This window comes from Cariama cristata, unplaced genomic scaffold, assembly GCF_000690535.1.
Source record: "Cariama cristata isolate BGI_N322 unplaced genomic scaffold, ASM69053v1 scaffold7647, whole genome shotgun sequence".
Lineage (NCBI taxonomy): Eukaryota > Metazoa > Chordata > Aves > Cariamiformes > Cariamidae > Cariama > Cariama cristata.
In genome coordinates, this window is record NW_009626141.1 from 68,750 (window position 1) to 90,163 (window position 21,414).

The 21,414-nt window shown below is 41.7% G+C and overlaps 1 protein-coding gene across 1 annotated transcript in view; it reads right to left on the bottom strand.

Annotated features, from left to right (window-relative positions):
• Nucleotides 1–21,414, bottom strand: part of PTPRT (protein tyrosine phosphatase, receptor type, T) — a 160,138-nt gene that overhangs the window by 5,911 nt on the left and 132,813 nt on the right. The window contains exons 15-23 of the mRNA XM_009703901.1: nt 18,613–18,689; nt 17,671–17,707; nt 16,205–16,302; nt 14,298–14,414; nt 12,799–12,953; nt 10,300–10,435; nt 9,170–9,319; nt 6,052–6,225; nt 1,868–1,999 (exon numbers count right to left, since the gene is read on the bottom strand). Coding sequence (XP_009702203.1) covers nt 1,868–1,999; nt 6,052–6,225; nt 9,170–9,319; nt 10,300–10,435; nt 12,799–12,953; nt 14,298–14,414; nt 16,205–16,302; nt 17,671–17,707; nt 18,613–18,689 — 1,076 coding nt within the window. The remainder of the gene's footprint in view (nt 1–1,867; nt 2,000–6,051; nt 6,226–9,169; nt 9,320–10,299; nt 10,436–12,798; nt 12,954–14,297; nt 14,415–16,204; nt 16,303–17,670; nt 17,708–18,612; nt 18,690–21,414) is intronic.

Genomic DNA, 21,414 nt, shown 5'->3' on the forward strand with positions numbered 1-21,414 from the left:
CTGGAGCACAAGTCTGATGGGGAGCGGCTGAGGGAGCTGGAGGTGTTTAGCCTGGAGAAGAGGAGGCTGAGGGGAGACCTGATCGCTCTCTACAACTGTCCAAAAGGAGGGTGTAGCCAGGTGGGGGTCGGTCTCTTCTCCCCAGTAACAAGCTATGGGACAAGAGGAAATGGCCTCAAATTGTGCCAGGGGAGGTTTAGATTGGATATTAGGAAGAATTTCTTTACTGAAAGGGTTGTCAAGCACTGGAACCGGCAGCCCAGGAAAGTGGTGGGGTCACCATCCCCGAAGTATTTAAAAGACGTGTAGATGTGGCGCTTAAGGACATGGTTTAGTGGTGGACTTGGCAATGTTAGGGTTTACGGTTGGACTCAATGATCTTTTAGGTCTTTTCCAACCTAAATGATTCTTTGATATCAAATTGTCACACCTTGCCTTGAAAGCTCATAAAATACAAACTTTAAAATCATCCTTAACTTCCAATGCTAGCTGGGTGGTTTTGGCATCAGCTGCCGACTCGAGCTAGGTGATACCATGCTAGAGTAACCATCAAAGTGACCTTATGCATTGCTAAATCTCCTTTTCTGTGGCTACAGACTACCTCATAAAAACAAAAACTTTGCTAGGAAAAAACAAATAAGGTAAAGTCTTGTGCAGAAAGATAGTCGCAAGAATATCGCCAGCTGAAGCTGATACATTTGTGCTTTCCAAGAAACAAACATGAGAAAACGTGCCATTTACAGAAAAAAAAGCTGTGTTTTTCTTTAAAATGTCAGAAAAAAAAAGGAAAATATGAAATTCGCCTCTGAATTCAATGCCAAGACACAGAATCAGGCAAGGAGGCAGGAGGCAGCAAATGCACAGGACCTCCAGTGCCTTGCACACCGGTGGGACTCTGCGGGTCACCAAGAGAGTCCACTTTGGAGTGGAGCTCTTACTGTGGCTGGAAACGAAACCCCACAGCGTTCAGCTTGAAGGGAGATCCCCACAGTGAATGGGGTAATTGGTTTCTCCATTACCATCAAAAAAGGAGATTAATAATCTCACTGCCTTCAAGTGTGGTAAGAATTCGAAGACAGAGAAGAGACAAATGGAAAATTAATCCATGAAGTACCAACTACATGAGGGTTCCTCTCCTTTTTGTTTTACAAGTGCTGTAATGGGTGAATTAGCCATGCCAAATGTACTCTTGACACAAATTACATGATTATGCCTTTTTGAAAGCTGTCATCTTCTGCCACTCATCAGCAAGGTGGCTGGAAATGCCAGTACAGGAGGAATCGCAACGGCTCCTCCCCTGGCAAGCTCAACTCCTGAAAATAATGGTGTGTTTAGTAGTCAAGAAACCAACTTGCACATGACACTAGAAAGAAAAAAAATACACAGCACAATGTGCTTCTCCAGAAACTGTGCAAACCACACTTCTCAATATTACAGAATTGCATTGGAAATGTCAGGGAAAATATCCTTCGAATGATTTCAACATCTCTCTTGGGTTTATTCTTCTGGAAATGCCGTGTGAACAGGCAAGCACGAAGCACGCTGAGGCTGCGGTGGGGAACACTTTTCTGAACCAAAGACTGACAAAAATAGGAAAGGGAAGAAAGCAGGTTCCGGAGGAAAATTTAGGCCTACAACCACAACATATTTAGATATCCCTGTTAATTGCAGTAAGAATTAGCTGCCTTAGAAGGAGTCAAGTATGTAGACTTATTATTCATTATACACTAAAACATCACCTATTACTTTCCAGTTCCCCTTCCTTTATTTGTTGGGGTGGCACAAGAAAATGGCAGCAGAAATGCTCTTAAAACCATCTGGATTTGAAAAAAAAGTTACATGACAGAAACGATGAAAAATCACTTACCTGTGCTGCATCCATCTCATTCAGCATCACAACAGAGGAGCAGTTATAATCAAACACCAGCCTCCAGAAGTCTGCAATGGTGTTGGGCAAAGGGTGTTGGGTTACAATAAAGGCAGCAGGTTGCTTGTGGCTCTAACAAAAGAATAAGATTAGTTTAAAAAAAAAAAAAATTCAATCAACTTTTATTCAAACGAATATTATACCCGGGAGGCTATGGCTAGGCAATCTGAGTCATTTAACCAGATTATACAAATCACATATCCTTCTCCTTGTTATCGCTCTGCAATGAATGAATGTCTCATAATGGGATTCTTTTGCTCCCAATGAAGACATTTCATTAAAGAAGTGTCACAAGAGCACAGATTACCCAAATCAATTATTTATATTTTGAGACTCAGCAAATAATACTAATTCTACTATTACTACTACTACTACTATCAGTAATATTAATAATTGGAAAGAAAACAGCTGGAAGCAAATGCGATACTTTTTATGGCAATGGACTCTAGGAACTACAGAAGGGATTAGCCTCCCCGTCTGCTATTACTCCCTGGTGATGTAGTGCTACAGAGGTGGCACGTTTGGAACCCAGCCATCCTTTAAGAGCTTGTCGGGCAATATTCAGAGCCTGCGACGCTGGCATTTAATTTCTGATGCTATTCTTTCACCTCAAAAAAGCCCTCTGACCTCAATCTCCATAACCACGAAAGGGAGGAACTGTGCTCCTAGCCTCTGCGGGGCTGTGTTAATGAATGTTTGCGAGACACTTTGAGATGAAAGGGTACAAGCTCAAAACTTTATCGCTTTCCAACCATGGCAGGCAATGAATGCTTAGATGAGCCTACAAACGGCACAGTCCTTTGCGCTGTACATCTGTGAAGCAGACTTGAATCAAAAGGCACAATATTTCTGGGTTAAAAAAAAAAACAAACAAAACAACAAAACAAAAAAACACAAAAACCCCACCAACAGATTAAGTTTTCGGATTTAAAGTAAAGAAATACGTAAAACCCCAAAGTATTAAGATGGTTGTTGTAGGGGCTTGCCTTTTCTTCTCCGTATGAGTCAGATGTGTGTGGAAGTGCTGAGCAGACCATGCCGGGAGGGGGAGAAGGTGCTGTGCATGCTCTGCACCAGCTTGCAGGGTGGCTGCACCATGCTTCTGAGCGTGCATGTGTGAGGAGGGTGACGGGACGTGAAGTAGACAGAAGGAAAAGGAAATGATTTCTGGGGAAATGATCAGTCTGGAATGGATTTTCCTTTTTCTCCCTACTCTGTATTTCAAACCTAGGAGCACCAGTATGGGTCAAAAGCTATGTCACACTAGACCAATGGTGGCAACAGAGTGGTAAATAAAATAGTGAATCTTATCTCTCAATTAGAGTTAAGAACATCATAACGTTTCTCCTATGGTTTTTCATCATGCACCAATATAGCAGATTGCATAACTGGCTAAACTGTTGGTTGAAGGTAAGATGTGTTTGTGAGTTTTGCCATTAGGAGAAAAAAGAAACATGCCTCACTTGTTTTCTTTGCTACAGGTGAGGAACCAGGTTCACTGTCCTGTTTTAAAGGGCAGGTGACACAGAGATGTTAATAACTCATGTAAGAGAACATGTGTAGGACCTTGGGGGAACAACGATGACAGGGACACAACATGGACTCATGTGTTTCTCCAAGCCTCAGGCATTAAATACAAACCTATCATCAATTCTGTATAGCTTGACTCAGAGATGTGGCTAAAGTCTCTTTGCTTAAGGATTACGTTTAATTGTTTTAGAGGAAGGTGAGGGACAGTATTTCTCCTTTCTTCTTAACAAACCATTTTGCAGATGCAAACATGGCTTTCCAATGATTCTCACAGGAAAGCTCCTAAGGTCTGTTTACTCGAAAGGGACAGAGGACATGAAGAAGAAAGGCCAGGAGTCTCAAAATCTGCTGGGGGAGGATTCCTCCCTTCTGCAGCCCTTTGGCTATATTCCCAAAAGCTAACTGAAGGCAGAAGAGGCTGGCTTTTAACGTTCTCCAGTCAACAGACAGAGACAGCCTCCAGCACAGTTTTAGCTAGGAGCCGAGACTGAGTGCTTCACTCCCTGAAGGAGGGTTCAAATGGCATTCTGTGTCTAAGGTTAATTTTGGCGAACAGGGTCCAGAGCAGCCTGCCAGATTGCCTTCCTGGGACAATTCCTGCTTCCAAACCCAGGGTGTAACCCATTCTAGGTGCACCATCATCCCTTCCTGCTCTAGCACTTCTTCCATCATAGCTTTCATGTAATACACAGAGCAAGCTGCAAGTCAAATAAGATTTGGGGAGAAGTTTAAAAAAAGGAATAAGCATGAGAAATCTGTAAATAAAATGATCAGCACTGGGACTGTGCTTCACACAATGAAAGAACTAATGACAGTTCAAGGTCATATGGGATGCACAATCTCTTGGAAGAGTCCATGCTCAGTACAAGACTGCAGACATCAAGCTACTAGAAAAGACAAATAATTTGCAAGGTCTGTTCTCAACAGGAATACCTATGAAAACGTGGGATTTGGGCTGTTCCCCTCTGATTCCCCCTCCCCTGCCCCGTCCAAAGCTGCCCATTCCACTATGGAAGAATAAAGGAGAGCCAGAGAACATCATAGTGGTTGAATTTCAACAATTGGTGAAAAATTCCTTTGTACAAAAAATCTTAATTTGCAGGAATTTTGTGGGAAGGATACAAGCATTAGCAAAGTGTTTGAGGTAATGAGGGCTGAAATGTGCAAACACAATCCTAGTCCCTAAGAAATCACAGAAGAATAGATTCTGCTTCTGCAGATTTGCCAAAGCACAAAACATACTTTAAAGAAAAACAAAAGTTTCCTTGGGCACATTTGCAATGAAAATATCACAATCTTTCTGAAAAAATCTAAAATTAATTCTATGACCATTTGACTTAACCTCTTAAATGCCTGTTTCCCAAAGACTGATCAGATAAAATTAAAAAAGACCAACACCAACACTGCTAGGAAAAAAATTATGACATTTCACCGGGGATCATACTTACACATACTCCAACTTCAATAATTAGTGGCTTTAAAGACATCTCTGTCCAAAGGCAATTAGGCACCACAGCAAAAAGAAACAATCAACATAATTCACCCTATACAAATCACCTGTGCTGTGAGATTCTAGCCTATGAACAAAGCAAGGGGAAACACCTTCAGACAGATTCACATCAGCTTAACTCGCATCCTTCAGCCTTAAAAGTATTCTGCACATCTGATCTCTGTACTCTCATATTCTTAACTGTATAAGCTCAAACAAATCATTCGTTTCACACTGCAAATTATTCTTTTCAAAAAGCTGACCTGGCAACATTTCTCTTCCAACTTACACAACAACCAATGGATGGGAAGAGTTGTCCCACCACTTCTTTGATCATCTGCCTTTATAGAATCATAGAATCATTTAGGTTGGAAAGGACCTTTAAGATCATCGAGTCCAACCACAAACCTAGCATGGCCAAGTCCACCACTAAACCATGTCCCTAAGCACCTCATCTACACCCCTTTTAAATACCTCCAGGGATGGTGACCCCACCACTTCCCTGGGCAGCCTCTTCCAGTGCTTAACAACCCTTTCAGCAAAGAAATTCTTCCTAATATGCCATCTAAACCCCCCCTGCTGTAACTTGAGGCCATTCCCTCTTGTCCCATCAGTGGTTACTTGGGAGAAGAGGCCGACCCCCACCTGGCTACACCCTCCTTTCAGGCAGTTGTAGAGAGTGATCAGGTCTCCCCTCAGCCTCCTCTTCTCCAGGCTAAACACCCCCAGTTCCCCCAGCCACTCCCCATCAGACTTGTGCTCCAGACCCTTCACCACCTTCGTTGCCCTTCTCTGGACACGCTCCAGCACTTCAAGGTCTTTCTATGATACAACCTCAGATTGCACGCTTATGAACTTCCTGGTCAAAAATATTCCACCAATGTAAGGCAGAACTACAACGGTAGTGTGATAATCACAGTCTAGGTGACACATTTCTGTGAAGGAGAGAAAATTCATGTGCCTTTGCCCAGTTTGGAGATGTCAGACCCAGAAACTACAGGTAAAAAAGTTTTTTGCTTTGGACCCTTTTCTCCCAGAAAATATCCTGAGAACGAATAAACTCGACGCACACGAGGATCAGTGAGGACAGTGCAGCGCTGCTTACATCCATAAGTGCAGCATTGATGTAGTTACTTGATTCACCATCCACGGAGATGAGGAAAGGCAGGCACCGGTCCAAGGGTAACACATCCATGCAGCGGTTCTTGTCATGGTTCCTTGGCAAAAGACCGATGCTGCAATCTTCTGGTCGAACACGCGGTGTCACAATATTGAGAGTCTGCGAAAGGGGGAGGGAAGAAGGGAAAGAAAGACAGAAGCATGCTGAGTGTCTTTGAATTTACTTCCAAAAAGGATGCCATCTGCACAATACATTTATTTTAAAGGTACTCAAGAGTAGAAGATCTTTGGGATCCCAGAGAATGAAAACAAAGGAGCACCAAGGAGCTGGTTGCTGTTACAGTACACATCATCCTGAGGTGCTCTTCTGAAAACTGTAAGCTGCAGCAAAAATTGAGGGCACTATACGCCTTCCAACAATTTCCATCTCTAGAACTCCACAGCAGTTAGATAACATTTCTGTTCTTTTCTAGAGGCTGGAAATAGCTGTCACAGGTACAAGTTGCAGCTTTTATCTGGTCATGGAGTGAAACCTCCTCGTGTTTTTACCATCCCTAGGGTGGACGCACTCATCCTTCTCCCTATTCAGGTGGATCCTGTGCAGAAGTACCCTGGGTATTGACCTGGCTCGCCCAGCAGGTCAGACGGGGTTCAAATCCTCTGGTGATTCCTCAGTCAAACTATTGATTTATCTTAACAATGCATATAAAAACCTAAGGGAAAATGTTGTGGTTTTGCTTTTTTTTTTTTAACAGGAAAGTCTATTTGTTTCACATATTATTTAGACTGCTACTCTCCTTTTGCAGTGACGCATAGGATGCTTCACTTATATAGTCATATAGTCATACCTTATCTCTGGGGTCTTGCTGTCAGTCTTTTATCGTTATCTGTCTCTCTCACAGCCTGACAAATTGTCTTTCTTTAAATTTAATTTTCTCTTGTGTTACCCATTGTGGCAGCCTCCGAACAAACCAGTCCAGGTTGGTCAGCAGGGATCAAAAATAGCAAATCAAAGTGAACATATCTTAACACTGTCCCTTATGTTGTGGTAGATCAGTGGCTATCTGACGTCATTGTACTTTCACTTGTTATGTGTCCTCTTCCTCAGCAAAGCCCATGCAGTCACACAGTGAACTCCTTTGCAGCCATCAGAGGAGCACAAAATATTTAGGGGCCAAAAATTCTTACAAAGAGTTTGACTTCTGCCATAGAGACGTTATGAATGGAGAAGAGAGGAGGGTCAAACAACCCAAAATAAGGGAATGAGTCAAAGTATAAAATCTGAAATAATATAGTTGCTCTCAATTCTGCAGGTTCTACATAAAAGTCCCTTTGTCTGGAGATGGAAAGTAGGCAGTCTGGCTGGGGAAGCAACATGAAACCTCCGAAGTCTGACAGTGCAGATAATTAGGCAGGTGACTTGTTAGTGATTTACTCCTGTCTATTCCCCTCTCTCCCTTGTTTTTGTACTTATTCAGATTACAAAAACTCTCCAGAATGAGCTTTTGCATGTTCAGACAACATGTAGTGCGTAAGCAATACATCCAGCCTTACCTGAGGGCCAGTGGAACCTAAATAATACAAATTGCACCAACAGATCTATAGTTAGATCAACTGGTTCGTAAAGATTGTAGCAAAAGGTATCATCTTTTGCATTAAATCCAGACAATTAGGGCTGAAGAACGCTGTGAGCCAAAATCCTGTAAAAACAGATTCCACAACCAGACAGAGAATGTACCTCTTATGCAAAATACAGTGGAGCATTCCCTTCCCACAGGAGTTGCCAGCCCCTGGCAGCTCAAAAGAACAAGCACGCAGGTGACAAATCTCATCTCACATCATGACAAAATAAGCCCAGCAAGTGGTGAGTTGTTTTTCAATAGCGTAACAGCTTTTGATGAAGTTAGGTTTTGGCTTCTTCATGCCAAGTGTCCAGAACCAGAAACACTTCTACAGATCTGATATCACTTGATAAAACCAGATCTTTTTTTAATTGAACTGTCATCAATTGGGACCCACATTCTTTATCTCGCTATACCAACCCTGATGTTTCCCTGTAAGGTTTCAGATAAAAATCACACATTCTCCCTTTGCATAGAGAGGGAGGAAAAGAGGCATCTGACTCAGACGGGGGCTCCCCAAAGACATTCTCTTGCTGTAAAAGATACTTTGCTGGGAAAGGGGTGGGCATTTCCTACAATTAAAGGAATCGCCACCTTTTTACTGCTAAGAAGAATGGCCTCAAGAAATAGCAGAGGTGTCTCTCTCTTTCCTGTCAAACTCACCTTGCCCCAAATTTCCCACGAGTATGTTTTTTCCATACATCGGTGTTGGCTGAAAATCCTAAAGGGATTTAACGATAATGGGGAATAAGACTGGAAAACTCAGGTCAGTGTTCTGCAGGGTGAGTTCTCTACCGTGCGAGAGGTACAACTGCACAGGGCTCATGGCTCGTGTGTCCCAAGCCCATTTATTAGGGTGGAATAAGCAACGATGATAGCAAAAGCTGGAGGGGTCCCCATTTCGTTGCTTGCCCCAGGCAAACCGTGCTATGCCAGCACTTGTGAGTTTTACTGTACGTCATTTCAGTTCTCACCAGCAGGTACTTGACAAACCATCGACAGTGAACTGAGGGATTTGGCTCACTGAAAATTAGTAATAGTAAAAGTAATGTTCACTGAGCTCACTTTCTGCTTTGTATGGAAGGACGTCAACAAGTTGATCGTCAAGACTCGGAAGCAACATATGAGTCACGAGAACAGATAATAAGGGACCTTGAGGCATAAATGGTTCTGCATAAATTACAGAAGAAAACAAACAACAGAATATTTGTTGAAATGAGAAGCACAACATTCTGTATGAAAATTAGTACCCTTGCTCTACTGAACTGATGGGGAAATTTTTTCCTTGCCAAAGGCTGAAAAGTCCAGGCTCAAAAACAAATCTCTGCCTGATCCAGTAGTAAAACAACAAAAATCAGCTGAAGTCAGACCTTGGCTCAGCATCCTCCTCCTCTGTTCTGCTGGAAATCATAAAATAACACACAGGAATTTATTAAACACCTTCAATACACCAACTGCAATGACAGAGACATATGAAATTACCTGAAACTCATCTTTGATCTGGCTGGAATTGGTCTGTGGATCTAGTCTGCTGATGTTGTAATATATGGATCTGAATTCACAAACTGGAATGGCCGTGTTGCCACAGAGACATGCCTCCAAAATGGCATCGTGGACAAATACATATTGCTCCTGCACAGGGGAGGGGATAAGATATTAAAATAAATATTTTCAATACAGATCATGAAATATCATGCTTTTTTTTTCTTAAATCATGCCCGATATGCATATTTGGCTCTGTTTCAGTGTGCTATGTGACAGTCTTGCGAGCCCATTTCATCCGTCATTGAATGTGAGGTCTCATGTATTCATTTCAAATTTACAAGTAAAATGAGAAGTCACCACTCTCAGGAATGCTGGGACAAAATGGAGGTGGGTTGAGGAGGAAATCAGGGTGTAAAGCTTTTCTGTTCACAATCATGAGGCAACGGTCAGGAATGGATTGTGCCTTGGACCTATGACAAGACCAGAGAAACAACTGTACTAGCAGGTCTGCTTCACCTGTCTCTTCAAAATCCCCGGACTCCTGGTATTCTGGGTGGAGTTCCTTCCCTGAACTAAATACGAGAAGTCCAACAAAGTTAAAAGCCCTTCTCTGTTCCAGGCTATTGTCCTGTCTCTCAGGAGGAGAAGGCATTGAAGCACATACATAAAACTTGTGCGGCAGGATAACACTTCCACAGAAGTTTGTGTAGCTGCTAGACACTACGTGATGGAGCAAGCTTGCTTAATCAGCACCCAAAGCTTGAATCAAGGATGCTTCATTTGTTTAGCTTGCAATTGATATAAACTAGGTACTACTGGAGTCTGCAGTATACCTATGAATGAGTCATGAGAAGATTCAGGAATTAGCTTTTTTCTACTATGAGAATAAAATTAATCAGCAACGCTAAGACCTAAACATCAAGGTTTGCCCTCCTGTCTTGGAGGTCCCGAGTAGCTGCCAGCGAATGTGATTCGGTGCACATCTGGACATGCTTAGCTACCGCAAGTTCTGTATAATCACATCACAGAGCAAGTAAGTGTTGACTTAATGAATTTCTAGGCTTCTGTTGAGCGGAAAAGCTGACAGAAAAGCGGTACATCGCAAGAGGAGACCTGCTGGCACCTACCTCTGTCTGCACCAAATTGACCCTTTGGGATCGCAGCTCTCGCACACAGTTAAATATATCCACCACGCCTTCGTTCTCTGCCATGTCAAGCATGATGTCGATGGCAATAAAGCACCCTGTTCTCCCAGCCCCAGCACTGAAAAAAGAAAAAATCATGAGAGTCTGCATGATCAAGGGACCGTGGAGAGGCAGCGCTCTACGGAGGAGAAAATAACTGTATCGCAGACATAGCTCTCTTCTCTTGGAAGCTGCTCCCCTCTCCCTATTGAGCTGATTTTTGTGTGTAGCTAAATTAGCTTAGGATTTAAGAGAATGAGGTGAAATAATATTTCTTGAAAGGGAAATGGAGTCAGGCAGCAGAAAAAAAAAACCTGCACACCTCTCATCACACAGGATGTGGGAAAGCAGCCTCCAGATTGCAAATAGACACAATTCCAGAAATTTTCTTCCATGGGACTCTTTAAAAGGCACGCACACATTTACACACATTTACTCAAGCGGGCATGACGAAAGGGGCTCAGTCTTCCACCTCAGACATTTCTTTTCCTTTATTTAATCTGGAGGAGTTTGGGTCCCAAGGAGGGGGATTTCAAGTTGTGGATTGTAAAATTATAGAGAAAAGAGCTCGGGGTTACTCAAACCCTTCAGTTTAGAGCCCCCCGCTGTCCGTGAGAACTGGACCATCTCCTGCAAAACTGTGTTGTCATTGTGTCCTCCTTCCCTCCTGGGAAATTATCCAAGCTGTTTAGGTGTGAAGGATAGAGAGAGGAGAACGTCTCTTCACATTACCCCGAAGGAAGAAGGAAAACTCAGCTCAAATCAGGGAAACTTCAGTTGCATGAAAACTCCAGCAGAGCCAAAAGCAAGGAGATATGAATGACCATAAATTAATGGACCAGATTAATCAACTGCTGAATAGAGAGAAGATATTTTTCATTTGCAGAATTTTAATGAATAAGTGGCACTTCCTCTCCCTTTATCTCTCAGCTTTTCAGAATTTTAACAAATAGTTATAACATTTCTATATTTAGAGGATCCTGGCACTTCATAAATATCGAACAGTGATATTATCCAGCCAGGCATCGGTAGGGAGAATTTGGTAATTACCACTTAAAGCAAGTCATTAAAATTCAAAAGCAGATAAATAACAGAGAGGAAATGGCATTTATTCATTAAAATGTGAAGGATGAAAAATTTCTCCTTGCTTTCTTGGTGACAATGAATCAAGTTCAGACTCCTTCCAGGGCCAGACATGGCACCAAGGTAGCAAGTTCAGGCCTTGAGCTCTAAAATTCCCTTCTGCCAGCTCCTCAAGCTTAGCTATATTTTACTATAAAACTGATTCACTGCTTGCTAAAAAAAAAAAACCAACAAAACAAAACATCTCCTCAACCCCAAACTGTTTTAAAAAGGTAAGATTTAATTGATTTTTCTCTTTAAAGTGGTTGTGGGATGTATTCTCTCTCTCTTCCTGATCACACAGCATGGCACTTGGAGTAATTGCCTGGGGACCGATTAGGGGTGAGACTTTGGGATAGCCAGCTCGGTTCTCCAGCCCTGGGCTCCAGCCACCTCTCCTTTATAGAACGTGTGCCCTGAGCACTGCAGAAGTAGCTGCTACAAACCCAGACTCTGGTTTTGTAGCAATGTCTTCCCTTGCATTTGAGGTCATCTAACTCTGATGGCAGTTGCTGTGTGTGCGTGTCTGCTCTCCCACCACCAGCGACAATGCCTGAACACACAACAAACTGTCAGTTCTTCATGTCAGGGACACTCTCCTACATATTCATATAGTGCCTTCCACAGCAGGGCTTTAAGCTCAGTTGGAAGAAAACAGTGTGGAAGAGCCCTCACCAGTAGCAGCAGGAGCTGGGGATTTAGCAAGCACATGATTCCATAGCCTGAATTTTCACAGCTGTAAACCAAACAGTAAGGTTTCCTCTGGCATTCCCCTTTTATTTACTAGCTGAAAGGCACTGGGCAGGTTTTGAGGAGGCCAATACGCACAACGGCTGGCATCGAGACCCAGGAAGACAGACTAATGTTTCAGATAAGACCATTGATGCTGGTAGAAAGCTGAACTGCAGAGCATGTGGGTACAGAAAAGCAAGGTTGCTTTAAAATTCTGTCTTTCTGTAGGTATTGTCCCTTCTGCCACATGAGGTTTGTTGTAGATAACGACTGGAACAGCTGTCCCAGATATTTACCATTTTCTCAGCTCTGCTATGAGCATCTAAGAGAGTACAGGCCGCTAGAGGGTCTTCTACATTCGAATGGCCCTCTCTGACCTACTCATATCATCTCCAATTCATGCCTGCTATGCTCCAGTGCTGCCACTTTAGAAAAGAAAACCAAATTCGACTTTGTTTCCTGGTGAGACCCACAAATGATACTCTTCAACAAACAAAACGTAGTTGATTATTGCCAGATGAGAAGAAAAAAAAGGAAAAAAGCTGAAAAAGCTGATGGAAGAAAGGCTCAGACAAAGAGCTTGCATACCTGCAGTGCACAACGATGGGTCCTGCTTCTGGGGGATTGAGAAACTTCACTTGACGAACGAAGCCCAGGAGCCCCGTGGCATAGCAAGGAACCCCGTGGTCCGGCCAGCTGGTAAAGTGGAACTGCCGAATCTCTCGGATCTCATGGTAGCCTTTCTGAGGAGACAACACAGCCTCTATTTTTCTTCCATCAGACTGCAATCAGCACATTCACTGCTCCTTTCCCTCACGCAGAGGGCTGAACAAGCATTTAGCTCTCATTATATGTGGGAACGTGTCCTGCGTTCTTTTTCATTCCAAGTGATTTCAAGCTCAACTCCAATTACAAATGAAGCTGGTAACACACAACTGAGGACTATGAAGGTGAATGCCGGCTCCCTGAATTGGGAGCCTGCATTACCTGAGGTTTTAAGAGTTCAAACCCAGCTGGATTAAGAGCTTTACAGGGTGACTTCAGCCCCCACACACCATGGCTGCATTTATGCAGCCTCCTTTGGTATTACTGCCATAAACCACCAAGAAGTCACTCTCTAATCCTTTTTGAGGCCTTGAAGCAACAGCCTGGGGAATGAACACTAGAGAGTGGGCATGGCCCAGGCAATGGTAGATTTTCTGCCATCTCCTGCCAAAAAACCTCAGTTTGAGATGACGGCTAGTGGCGAAGAGAGCAGAAATTGGTACCCAGAACCATCATTTGGCTTTTCTGGTGAGATCAAGTTGCTGGTACATGAAAATTGACACCATTTGTATAACCCCTGTAAAGGGTAACACAGAAGTTCCCGTTAGCTGTGACATTTTATTGTGCAGGAAATGTAGGTGGAAACCAGCAGCAGGTCCTCCAACCTGTCAGATTCTGGCATTAGCATTTCTTGCCAAGTTTTTAAGTGATTTAATGAAATATGGAGCTGATGTATTAGAAAAGTGGAACAATATTCCCAGTGTGGCTGAAGTTCATTTAGTAGGAATTTCTGAAAAGCTTTAAAACCACTTACTGAGTGTTTGGAGAATAATTTGGACAGACCTGGATTACTCTGACAGTTAGACTTCCAATTTCTAATTACAAGTAACAAAAATCTTCCAAATCCTGCCTATTTGGGGATAATTTTTATGCTCTTGCCTTCATTATATTTTTATTTCTGTTGAAGGGGGACGCTACCTGGCATCCAGTTTAACTGATACCTTTTTTCATCTGTAATTTGCCACTGTGAAACACGACAGTTATTATTCCTGGCATACCATCAACTATCTGCTGGCTTTTGGATGCATTTAAACTTCATGCACTGTGGATTCTACTTCTGTGGTTGCTTCAAGATGTTCATGTAAAATCATTTGTCCAAAATTGGAATCTCTGTCAAAAATTTAGGTTTCTGAAGTGAAACCTGTCCAAATAGTAACAGCTCCCATCTCCAACAGCATTCTGAATACATTTCCCAGAGTTCACATTACTGAACACAAATTAAGCGTTGTATCAAAATTTCAACTGACTGAAGATTTACTTACCTTTTGCACAGTAAATGTGCGTATGACATACTCTGCCAATGGTTCTGTCTCAATTAATGTGACTTTAATATCTCCATAGACCTCTGTGTCATCTGGCCAGTATCGAACACACTTTACCTGAGGAGGGAAAAAAGAAAATATTGAGAGGAACTAGCTCAAGTTGAGTCAGAGCTGACCTACATTCTACTCCACTTTCATGCTGAAGCCAACGCAAATTGGGCTTTCTTCTGATGTACAGACCTTGCCAAAATTAACTGTATAAATTAGACCAAAATTCCTTTACCATATACAGAAACCACAAGGAGGATTTTTTTTTAGTTTCTTCTGTTGTCGATACAAATTAAAAAGATGCATTTAGCTCTTCTTCTTTAAGATAGTCTTCCTTAAATTTCCATACATGCCCTGACCATATATCAGGTTTATAGAATACCTGGCAGTCACTGCCACCATCCCATTTGAGAAAAATCTATGCTGCTGCTCTTGCTACAGTAATTCTGAACTCTCTCTGCTTAGCCAAATAACTTCAGTTCACAGGGATTGTGAGATACTCGTTGATACATTAAATTTGTTTGACTCTAAGCTTTCCTTATCAGATGTGGACACAAATTTGACATTTTACCAGCTGTGACAGGCCTCAGCTAAGGTTCAAGAAAGAAATCGCCTGATCAGGTAAACATATCCCAAGCGTAGCCACTTCCAGAAGCCACGTGCAAAACTAATAGTAGAAATTAAAGCCAAGGCTGTGAAGTTCTAGAAGGGATATTTAGGCTAACAAAGGCTATCAAGTTATTAAATGCTCTAGCATGAAAGAGTGGAACAACATGTAAAAGTTGAAGCAATTAGCTACTGTGAAGCAGGTTTCGTGTTCCAGTTCTGGTCATAATCAGAAGGGATTTTATAAATATTAAGTATGATTAATGTAGGTTTGTGGTTTTGTTTTGTTTTGGTTTTTTTTACACAAAGGCATTTATTTCAAATTGAAGTGTCAGCAGAAGGTAAAATAGAATAAATAACAATAAATGAACAGAACCAGCTGGCATCCAACCATGAGATCTAAAGGAAATCAAATACAAAGCTGCTGAATTACTAATGGCTGTAACTAAACTATCATTTAAATTTTTCTTAGTACCAAAGAAATGGAAGGTGATAAACATCAGAACAAAACTTTTAAGCCCTCCATTTCTGGCTGAGAATGTCTTTAAACCAAAGACCACCAGGAGTGGGAACAATATGCTGGGGAAAGCCACCCCAGACGTGCTTTTTTCTTATTCCCTGAAGTCTAGCCTATGTCTTTTGAGTTATTCACATTTGCTCCCACCATTGGCGTTGGCAACTGCCTTGTGCTGACGCAGGGACTTCTGGTTCATCTGAGTTCCAAGAGGGTGAAGCGGTGGGTGTTGAGGAGGCCAATGCTGCTGGTGGCCCCAGGATCCAGCTGTGCACAATCTCATACCACCCTGGAACAGTGATCTTCTGAAGTGATTGGGAACTCTAGGCTTTGAACTGTCATATAAAGAGCTCTTTTGATAGTCTGAACACCAGTCGCACGTTTTCGCGTGCGATTTTTGTGGGTAGAGAAGTATTCAAATTATACAGATAAAGAAAATTATTACAGAAGTACATTTTTCCTTCTGTACTGAAAAAGCAGACAGCTTCTCAGCTAGCATAAATTTGTATAACTGCTAAAGCCGAGACTTACACCAGGAACATGATCCTTATTAGTCTAGAAGGGAAGCAGCTAAGTATTACAAAATTTAGCATTGTAGAGAAAAACCCAGAGTGGCTTAATTCATTCCCTTACTACCATAAGCAAAAGGCATTTCACTTGATGAGCTTGCCTGAACAGCAGCACCGTGTTATACCCAGTGTTGGTTTGGCTGTATATGTTGGGAAAGTGGTACCCTTACCCTGCCCACTTCCACCAAGTTGGTGACCATGACAACACTAGCAGAGTTTTCTTGCCAAATCATTCTCCAGAAATCCTTCACTGTCTCTTGCATCGGCCCTGGGACAGGAGAAAAGACAAAAGGACATCTTAAGAGAGCGTATCGAATGCCAACAACTCTTTTCAGCTGTTCCTCAGCCACTACCCTGTTCCCACAAGATCTTGCTCTCCCTTTCAGAGCATCCCTCTGCAATTCAGGGTTACAGACATGAACAGTCTGGAATTCTTTAAGAGATCAGACACTTCCTCATAGGGGGTATTTAAGGTTCTAGCATCATGCTGGAAACAGAGGTGATGGCTGCATTGTAAATAGTGGAGATGGGTCCAGTAGGTAATCACATATAAGTGATGGGACATGGATGCAGCCTATACTGACTCTGTAATTAAGGTTGTATTGAAATTTGTACCTGATACAGCACTAAAATTCCTCTGTTTCACACTTTAATATTCATTAAGAAGGAGGAAGGAAACATGCAGAAATTAGCCCTTTTCTGAAGTTCCCTCAGAGAGAAAAATTTCAGGTTCCAACAGCCAAAGAGCCAGTACTGACAAGACGTTTATTAGACTACAGCCTCTCCCTGACCTTGTTTCCTTCCTCTCTTCTAGACTGTAGATGAAATTCTCCCAGAAACTCCTTTCATGTACTCTGCCCATACTCCATCCTCCATGTTCTCTGCCTCTCTGCATTGCCTATACCTGTACATCCTCAAATGCCAGGTTTATTCTAATACATTTCTCTACTCTTTCAATAGGGACAAGCCAGCAATGAAGTCATAAAGCAGAATTTAGGAATAGAGTCATTTCGGTGAACATTACATTTGCAGGTAGCGAATGCACAAAAATGAGGACAAATAATGGTAGAGGAAGTGGTCATGGCATAAGAGTTTGGCCAGTGATGCAGGAAAACAGCACCCTGTTGTAAAGACCAGGAGTAGGGAGCTTTGTCATCTAACATGGATAGCCCTCAGCATTGAATTGTCTTGGTTTTTGGTTTTTCTTTCCTCCTAAAGGGACAGGAAATCATCAACTAACTTACAGAAGGTGGTGTTCAAATGCATTTCCTACCAGTCCCCAGTAACCAAAAGTTCATCAGTCACAGGCTTATCCATACTGCCCTCCTGAAGAAATTTCACTCCAGAAGGCAAACCCCAGATCCATAAAGTCCCTTTTAGTTCTAATCTCATACTTCATGCACAAAGGACACATTATAGATTGTACTGCCGCCTCTAAGTCTGTAGTATATTTTATTCCTGCAGCTGATGTTTTGCATTTGAGTGCCTTAAAGATCTTGGAACATGCTATATCCTTCCCTTTTGTGCCCTACACCCAGTTTTCAGATGTTCCCCAAAACAGATGATGTCACCCTATAAATAGCTCTTACAACAGTTTAAAACAGCAGTGGTTTTACACATACAAGAATGAACTTGCCTTGAGTTGCAATGTAATGGCGAGGTCGGTGGTAGCCCTGGAAAACAAAGAAAATAAGTGGTGGTCTGTGAGATCACAGTTCAGATAAAGCACACTATGTATTTTTTACTTTCCACGTACTGACAACTGCTGCGCTCTTAGCAGTGTACTAACACTGGTTACCGAATGAATGAAGATAGGCAACTAGGTTGCCCTATGAGATTTTAAGTGATGCTATCTCGCTCAGGCTGAATAATAACATCTCATTATGCTAACGAGAAAACAGGAATGGGGCAGTTTTCATTATTTCCTTGAAGAAACACAAGTCCTGTGACTAACTTGTGGGCAGCTCTGAAAACTAACAGGCAAAAGGCTGCACCCTCTTGTTTGAAAAAGAAGAAAGGTATGTATTTGCCTCTGTATGAAAACGCTGCATATCAGCCTTATCTAACTTTATTAGGTATACTTTTCATTCCTTAAAGAAACTCTTCTGATCATTGTCACGCTCCTAAGATTTAGGAGATGCATATAAGAAACACATGTTCACTTGATCATTCAGTATGTGCGAGGGAGGCTGCTTTTTGAATGTTATAACACTAAAAAAAAAAGGCAATCTATTTACACGCCTTCTGCACTGCAACTCTGTAAGAAGCTGGTAAGTCTCAAATATCTACTAATGCTATTGCAAGGGGCCGATATTGATTTCTGCATATGTCATTTAGCCCACATTCCACTTATGTTGGTGGACCTGTCAAACAGAGGAAATCTCCATCTGTCCAGATTGGTCAGACAGAATAAACTGGAGACGGAGAACCTTCTCCCTGTCACAACACAAAGTTTGTATAACATTCAGCTGTCACTCATATCAGATCAACAGTCTGTCCCTATGTCAGATGCACCAAATTCATAAGCGGACTTGTCAGCAGGAACATTTGTTGTAATGGGAACGTCCAGGAGCCTTACGTCTATGTAGTTGGCGTTTATGTAGTCAGAGTGAGGGTCCCCATCCAGCAGTTGCAATCTCACTCTTGAATGATCATCTGAAAGAAGGAAAGAAAAAAAAGTGACAGTAACGATAAAGAGGAGTTTCTAAGTGTTTTATTTTACCTGCCAATTCCTGAAAGTGGGTAATGGAATACTTACAATAATAAAAAAGGGAAAGACTATCACAGGTATTCCTGGTCCTACAAGCTCTTTAAGATGTAACACTTAGATCATTAGGTTAGTGTCCATTCAATTCACTGCTGTCACCATAATCCTCACAGAGCTTTTAAGACAGACCACAAACACTGCTTGGTTTGGGGGTCTTGGGGCACATCTTTGCAGGTTGTATGTCCATTCCAAAAGCCATCTTCAGGCTTGGAAGTAACAGGCTCCCTGGCTTCAACTGATCTATGGAAACTGAGGCAAGAGCTACAACCGTCAACATCAGGATAAAAATAAATAGGTCACATCAGAGGTATAAAAGATTAAGGAGGCTAAAATGGCAAATGAAATCCTGCAAATAAGAAATGGGGCAACCCAGAAACCTGAACGGAAATATTGAAGGAAATCAGAGTAATGTTCCTTTATGCAACCCACAGAACTCATGGCAGCAAAATGGCATCAAGGCAGTGTCAGAAACAAAAAAAATATTAGAAATGTTCCATGGTTTTGAGGACGTTCAAAGTTACTTTAGATAAGGCAATAAAATAACAGATATCAATCTCCTCATCTCCCAGTATGCTCTACACAGTTCAGACGCAGAAAGGAACCACCCCAACGGGCAGATTATGTCATGATTTCCCACCAAGGGAATATTTTGATCTTTCTCTGGAACAGCTGGTGCTGGGCTCTGTCACAGGAGATACTCTGCAAGCTGGGCTGTTGATCTGATTTAGTCTGGCAATCCCAGCACTGGTATGCAATTAATTGCAGAACTGCTATCTAAGGGCCAGTTGCTTGGCAAAGGCGACTGGGTTACGGAGGTCACTGCTGGCCATGCTGGGCTCATTTTCCAAGGATTTTTTTTACAGAAGTATAATATGAAGCCCCTTAAGTTTATTTCCTCTCTGCCAGCTATATAGACTGTAGCTCTCAGTCAGTAAAGCACTAAGGTTTAGAAGCGCTTTGCAAAATAAGGGCCTAAGCATGATTTACATTCAATTAAAAAGAATCATAGCAATGAAACATAAAAGTACGAGGTGTGATTCTGCAGTAACTCAGTCAAAAAGGGTTTTAGTCATGACTTAATTAAAAGTAGAATCAGATAATAATTGTGAAGACAGATGCGCATGCAGTTCTGAAAACCAAGATTTGGATACAAATTAAATATTCATTTGATTATGTAACAGAATGATTCTCACACTCTTGTTCATTCTTTGGGTGAGATTTTCACACCTAAAAAATACAATCACATTGGTGTATTTATCAAATCCCGTATTTGTATTCAAAAAAGGTTACGCAGGTGAATCCATCAAAAGCTTTGCTATATTTGTATTAATAAATATAACCTTTGCCGATACAGTGGAAGTAGGTAGAGTTCTCAGAGTGCTGATGATGTTCCCAGTCCCACACAATTACCTGTGCTCAAGGTAACCGCACTAGGAGTTGCACTAAATCATGCGGTTAGAAGGACAACAAAAGAATTTATACTTAAAGCAATTCACAAAGACAGACAAAGAGTTGATTAAACCGGACATCTAGATGAAATAAAGTCTCCCGTAGACAGTCTCACACTTGCAATTCAAGGTAGCAAACTAAGTTAGTTAAGAATCACACAGAACTAAAGCAGAGAAAAAAAATCCCCAGAGCTAATGGTTGGGAGGGGAACATTTGCTGACTTCTCTTGCGATGCCACGACGTAATAATGTGGTGGAAGTCTTAACTTATTACAACAATAGAACTAAGAAGCGATGAGACTAAAAGTGACTCCAAGGACACGTGAAAAGAATTTCAGGTTTATTTTTCAAGTGGGACGAAGACACTGTCTACACGTGGTGTGTAGCTGAAGTGCTCTGAATAGCCCTCAAGAACCTGCCCCTCTTCATTTAATAGAGCCAAACCCCCAAAGTAAGTTCCAGCTCTTTGAGCTACTCTTTAGTTAAAAACTTAAAACTGGCAGGACGAATATCTCCTGAGGGAGCTAGATGTGAAAGACCTAAGAAGCAGACTGCAGAAGAGGTCTATGCATTTAAGACAATTATGGATAAAGAAAAGATGCTGTGTAGCTGTAAAAAGTGTTGTTGGTTTTTTTTCCCCCCTTTCAGCCAAATACGGTTATTCTATCTGTGAAAAACAGTAAAGGATGAAGAAATGACCATTGGAAATGAACGATATTTTAAAAAAAGGAGACATCCAGGTTTAGGTCCAATTATACTTTGGGACTAAATGAAAAATACTTTTAGCTGAACTTTGCTTCAGGAGGACAGAATTCAAAATACTTCATTGCATATTTTACAAAAATGAGATTAATTCCTGTGGGAGATTTGTTTCTCTTGTAAGTGTGAACAGCGCAGCAGAAAAAAAATCTGTGTATGTAGTAAGCACACAAAATATTAATGATTTAATGGTGTCTTTAATCTTGTTCAGAAGTCTAGGAGCACGGTCTGGTTAAAAGTTCATGAAATAACTTACCTTGGAAATCCCTTTTTTCCCCCCAAACTTTGGAATTTGGCTTTTTTTTAATGGAGTGGGGCAAAAAACAATGCAACTTATTATGCTATTAGCAGTAACAATCTTGTACTTAGTTTTGTTTTTTTTTTTCCCTCAGGCTTTTAAGGGCTT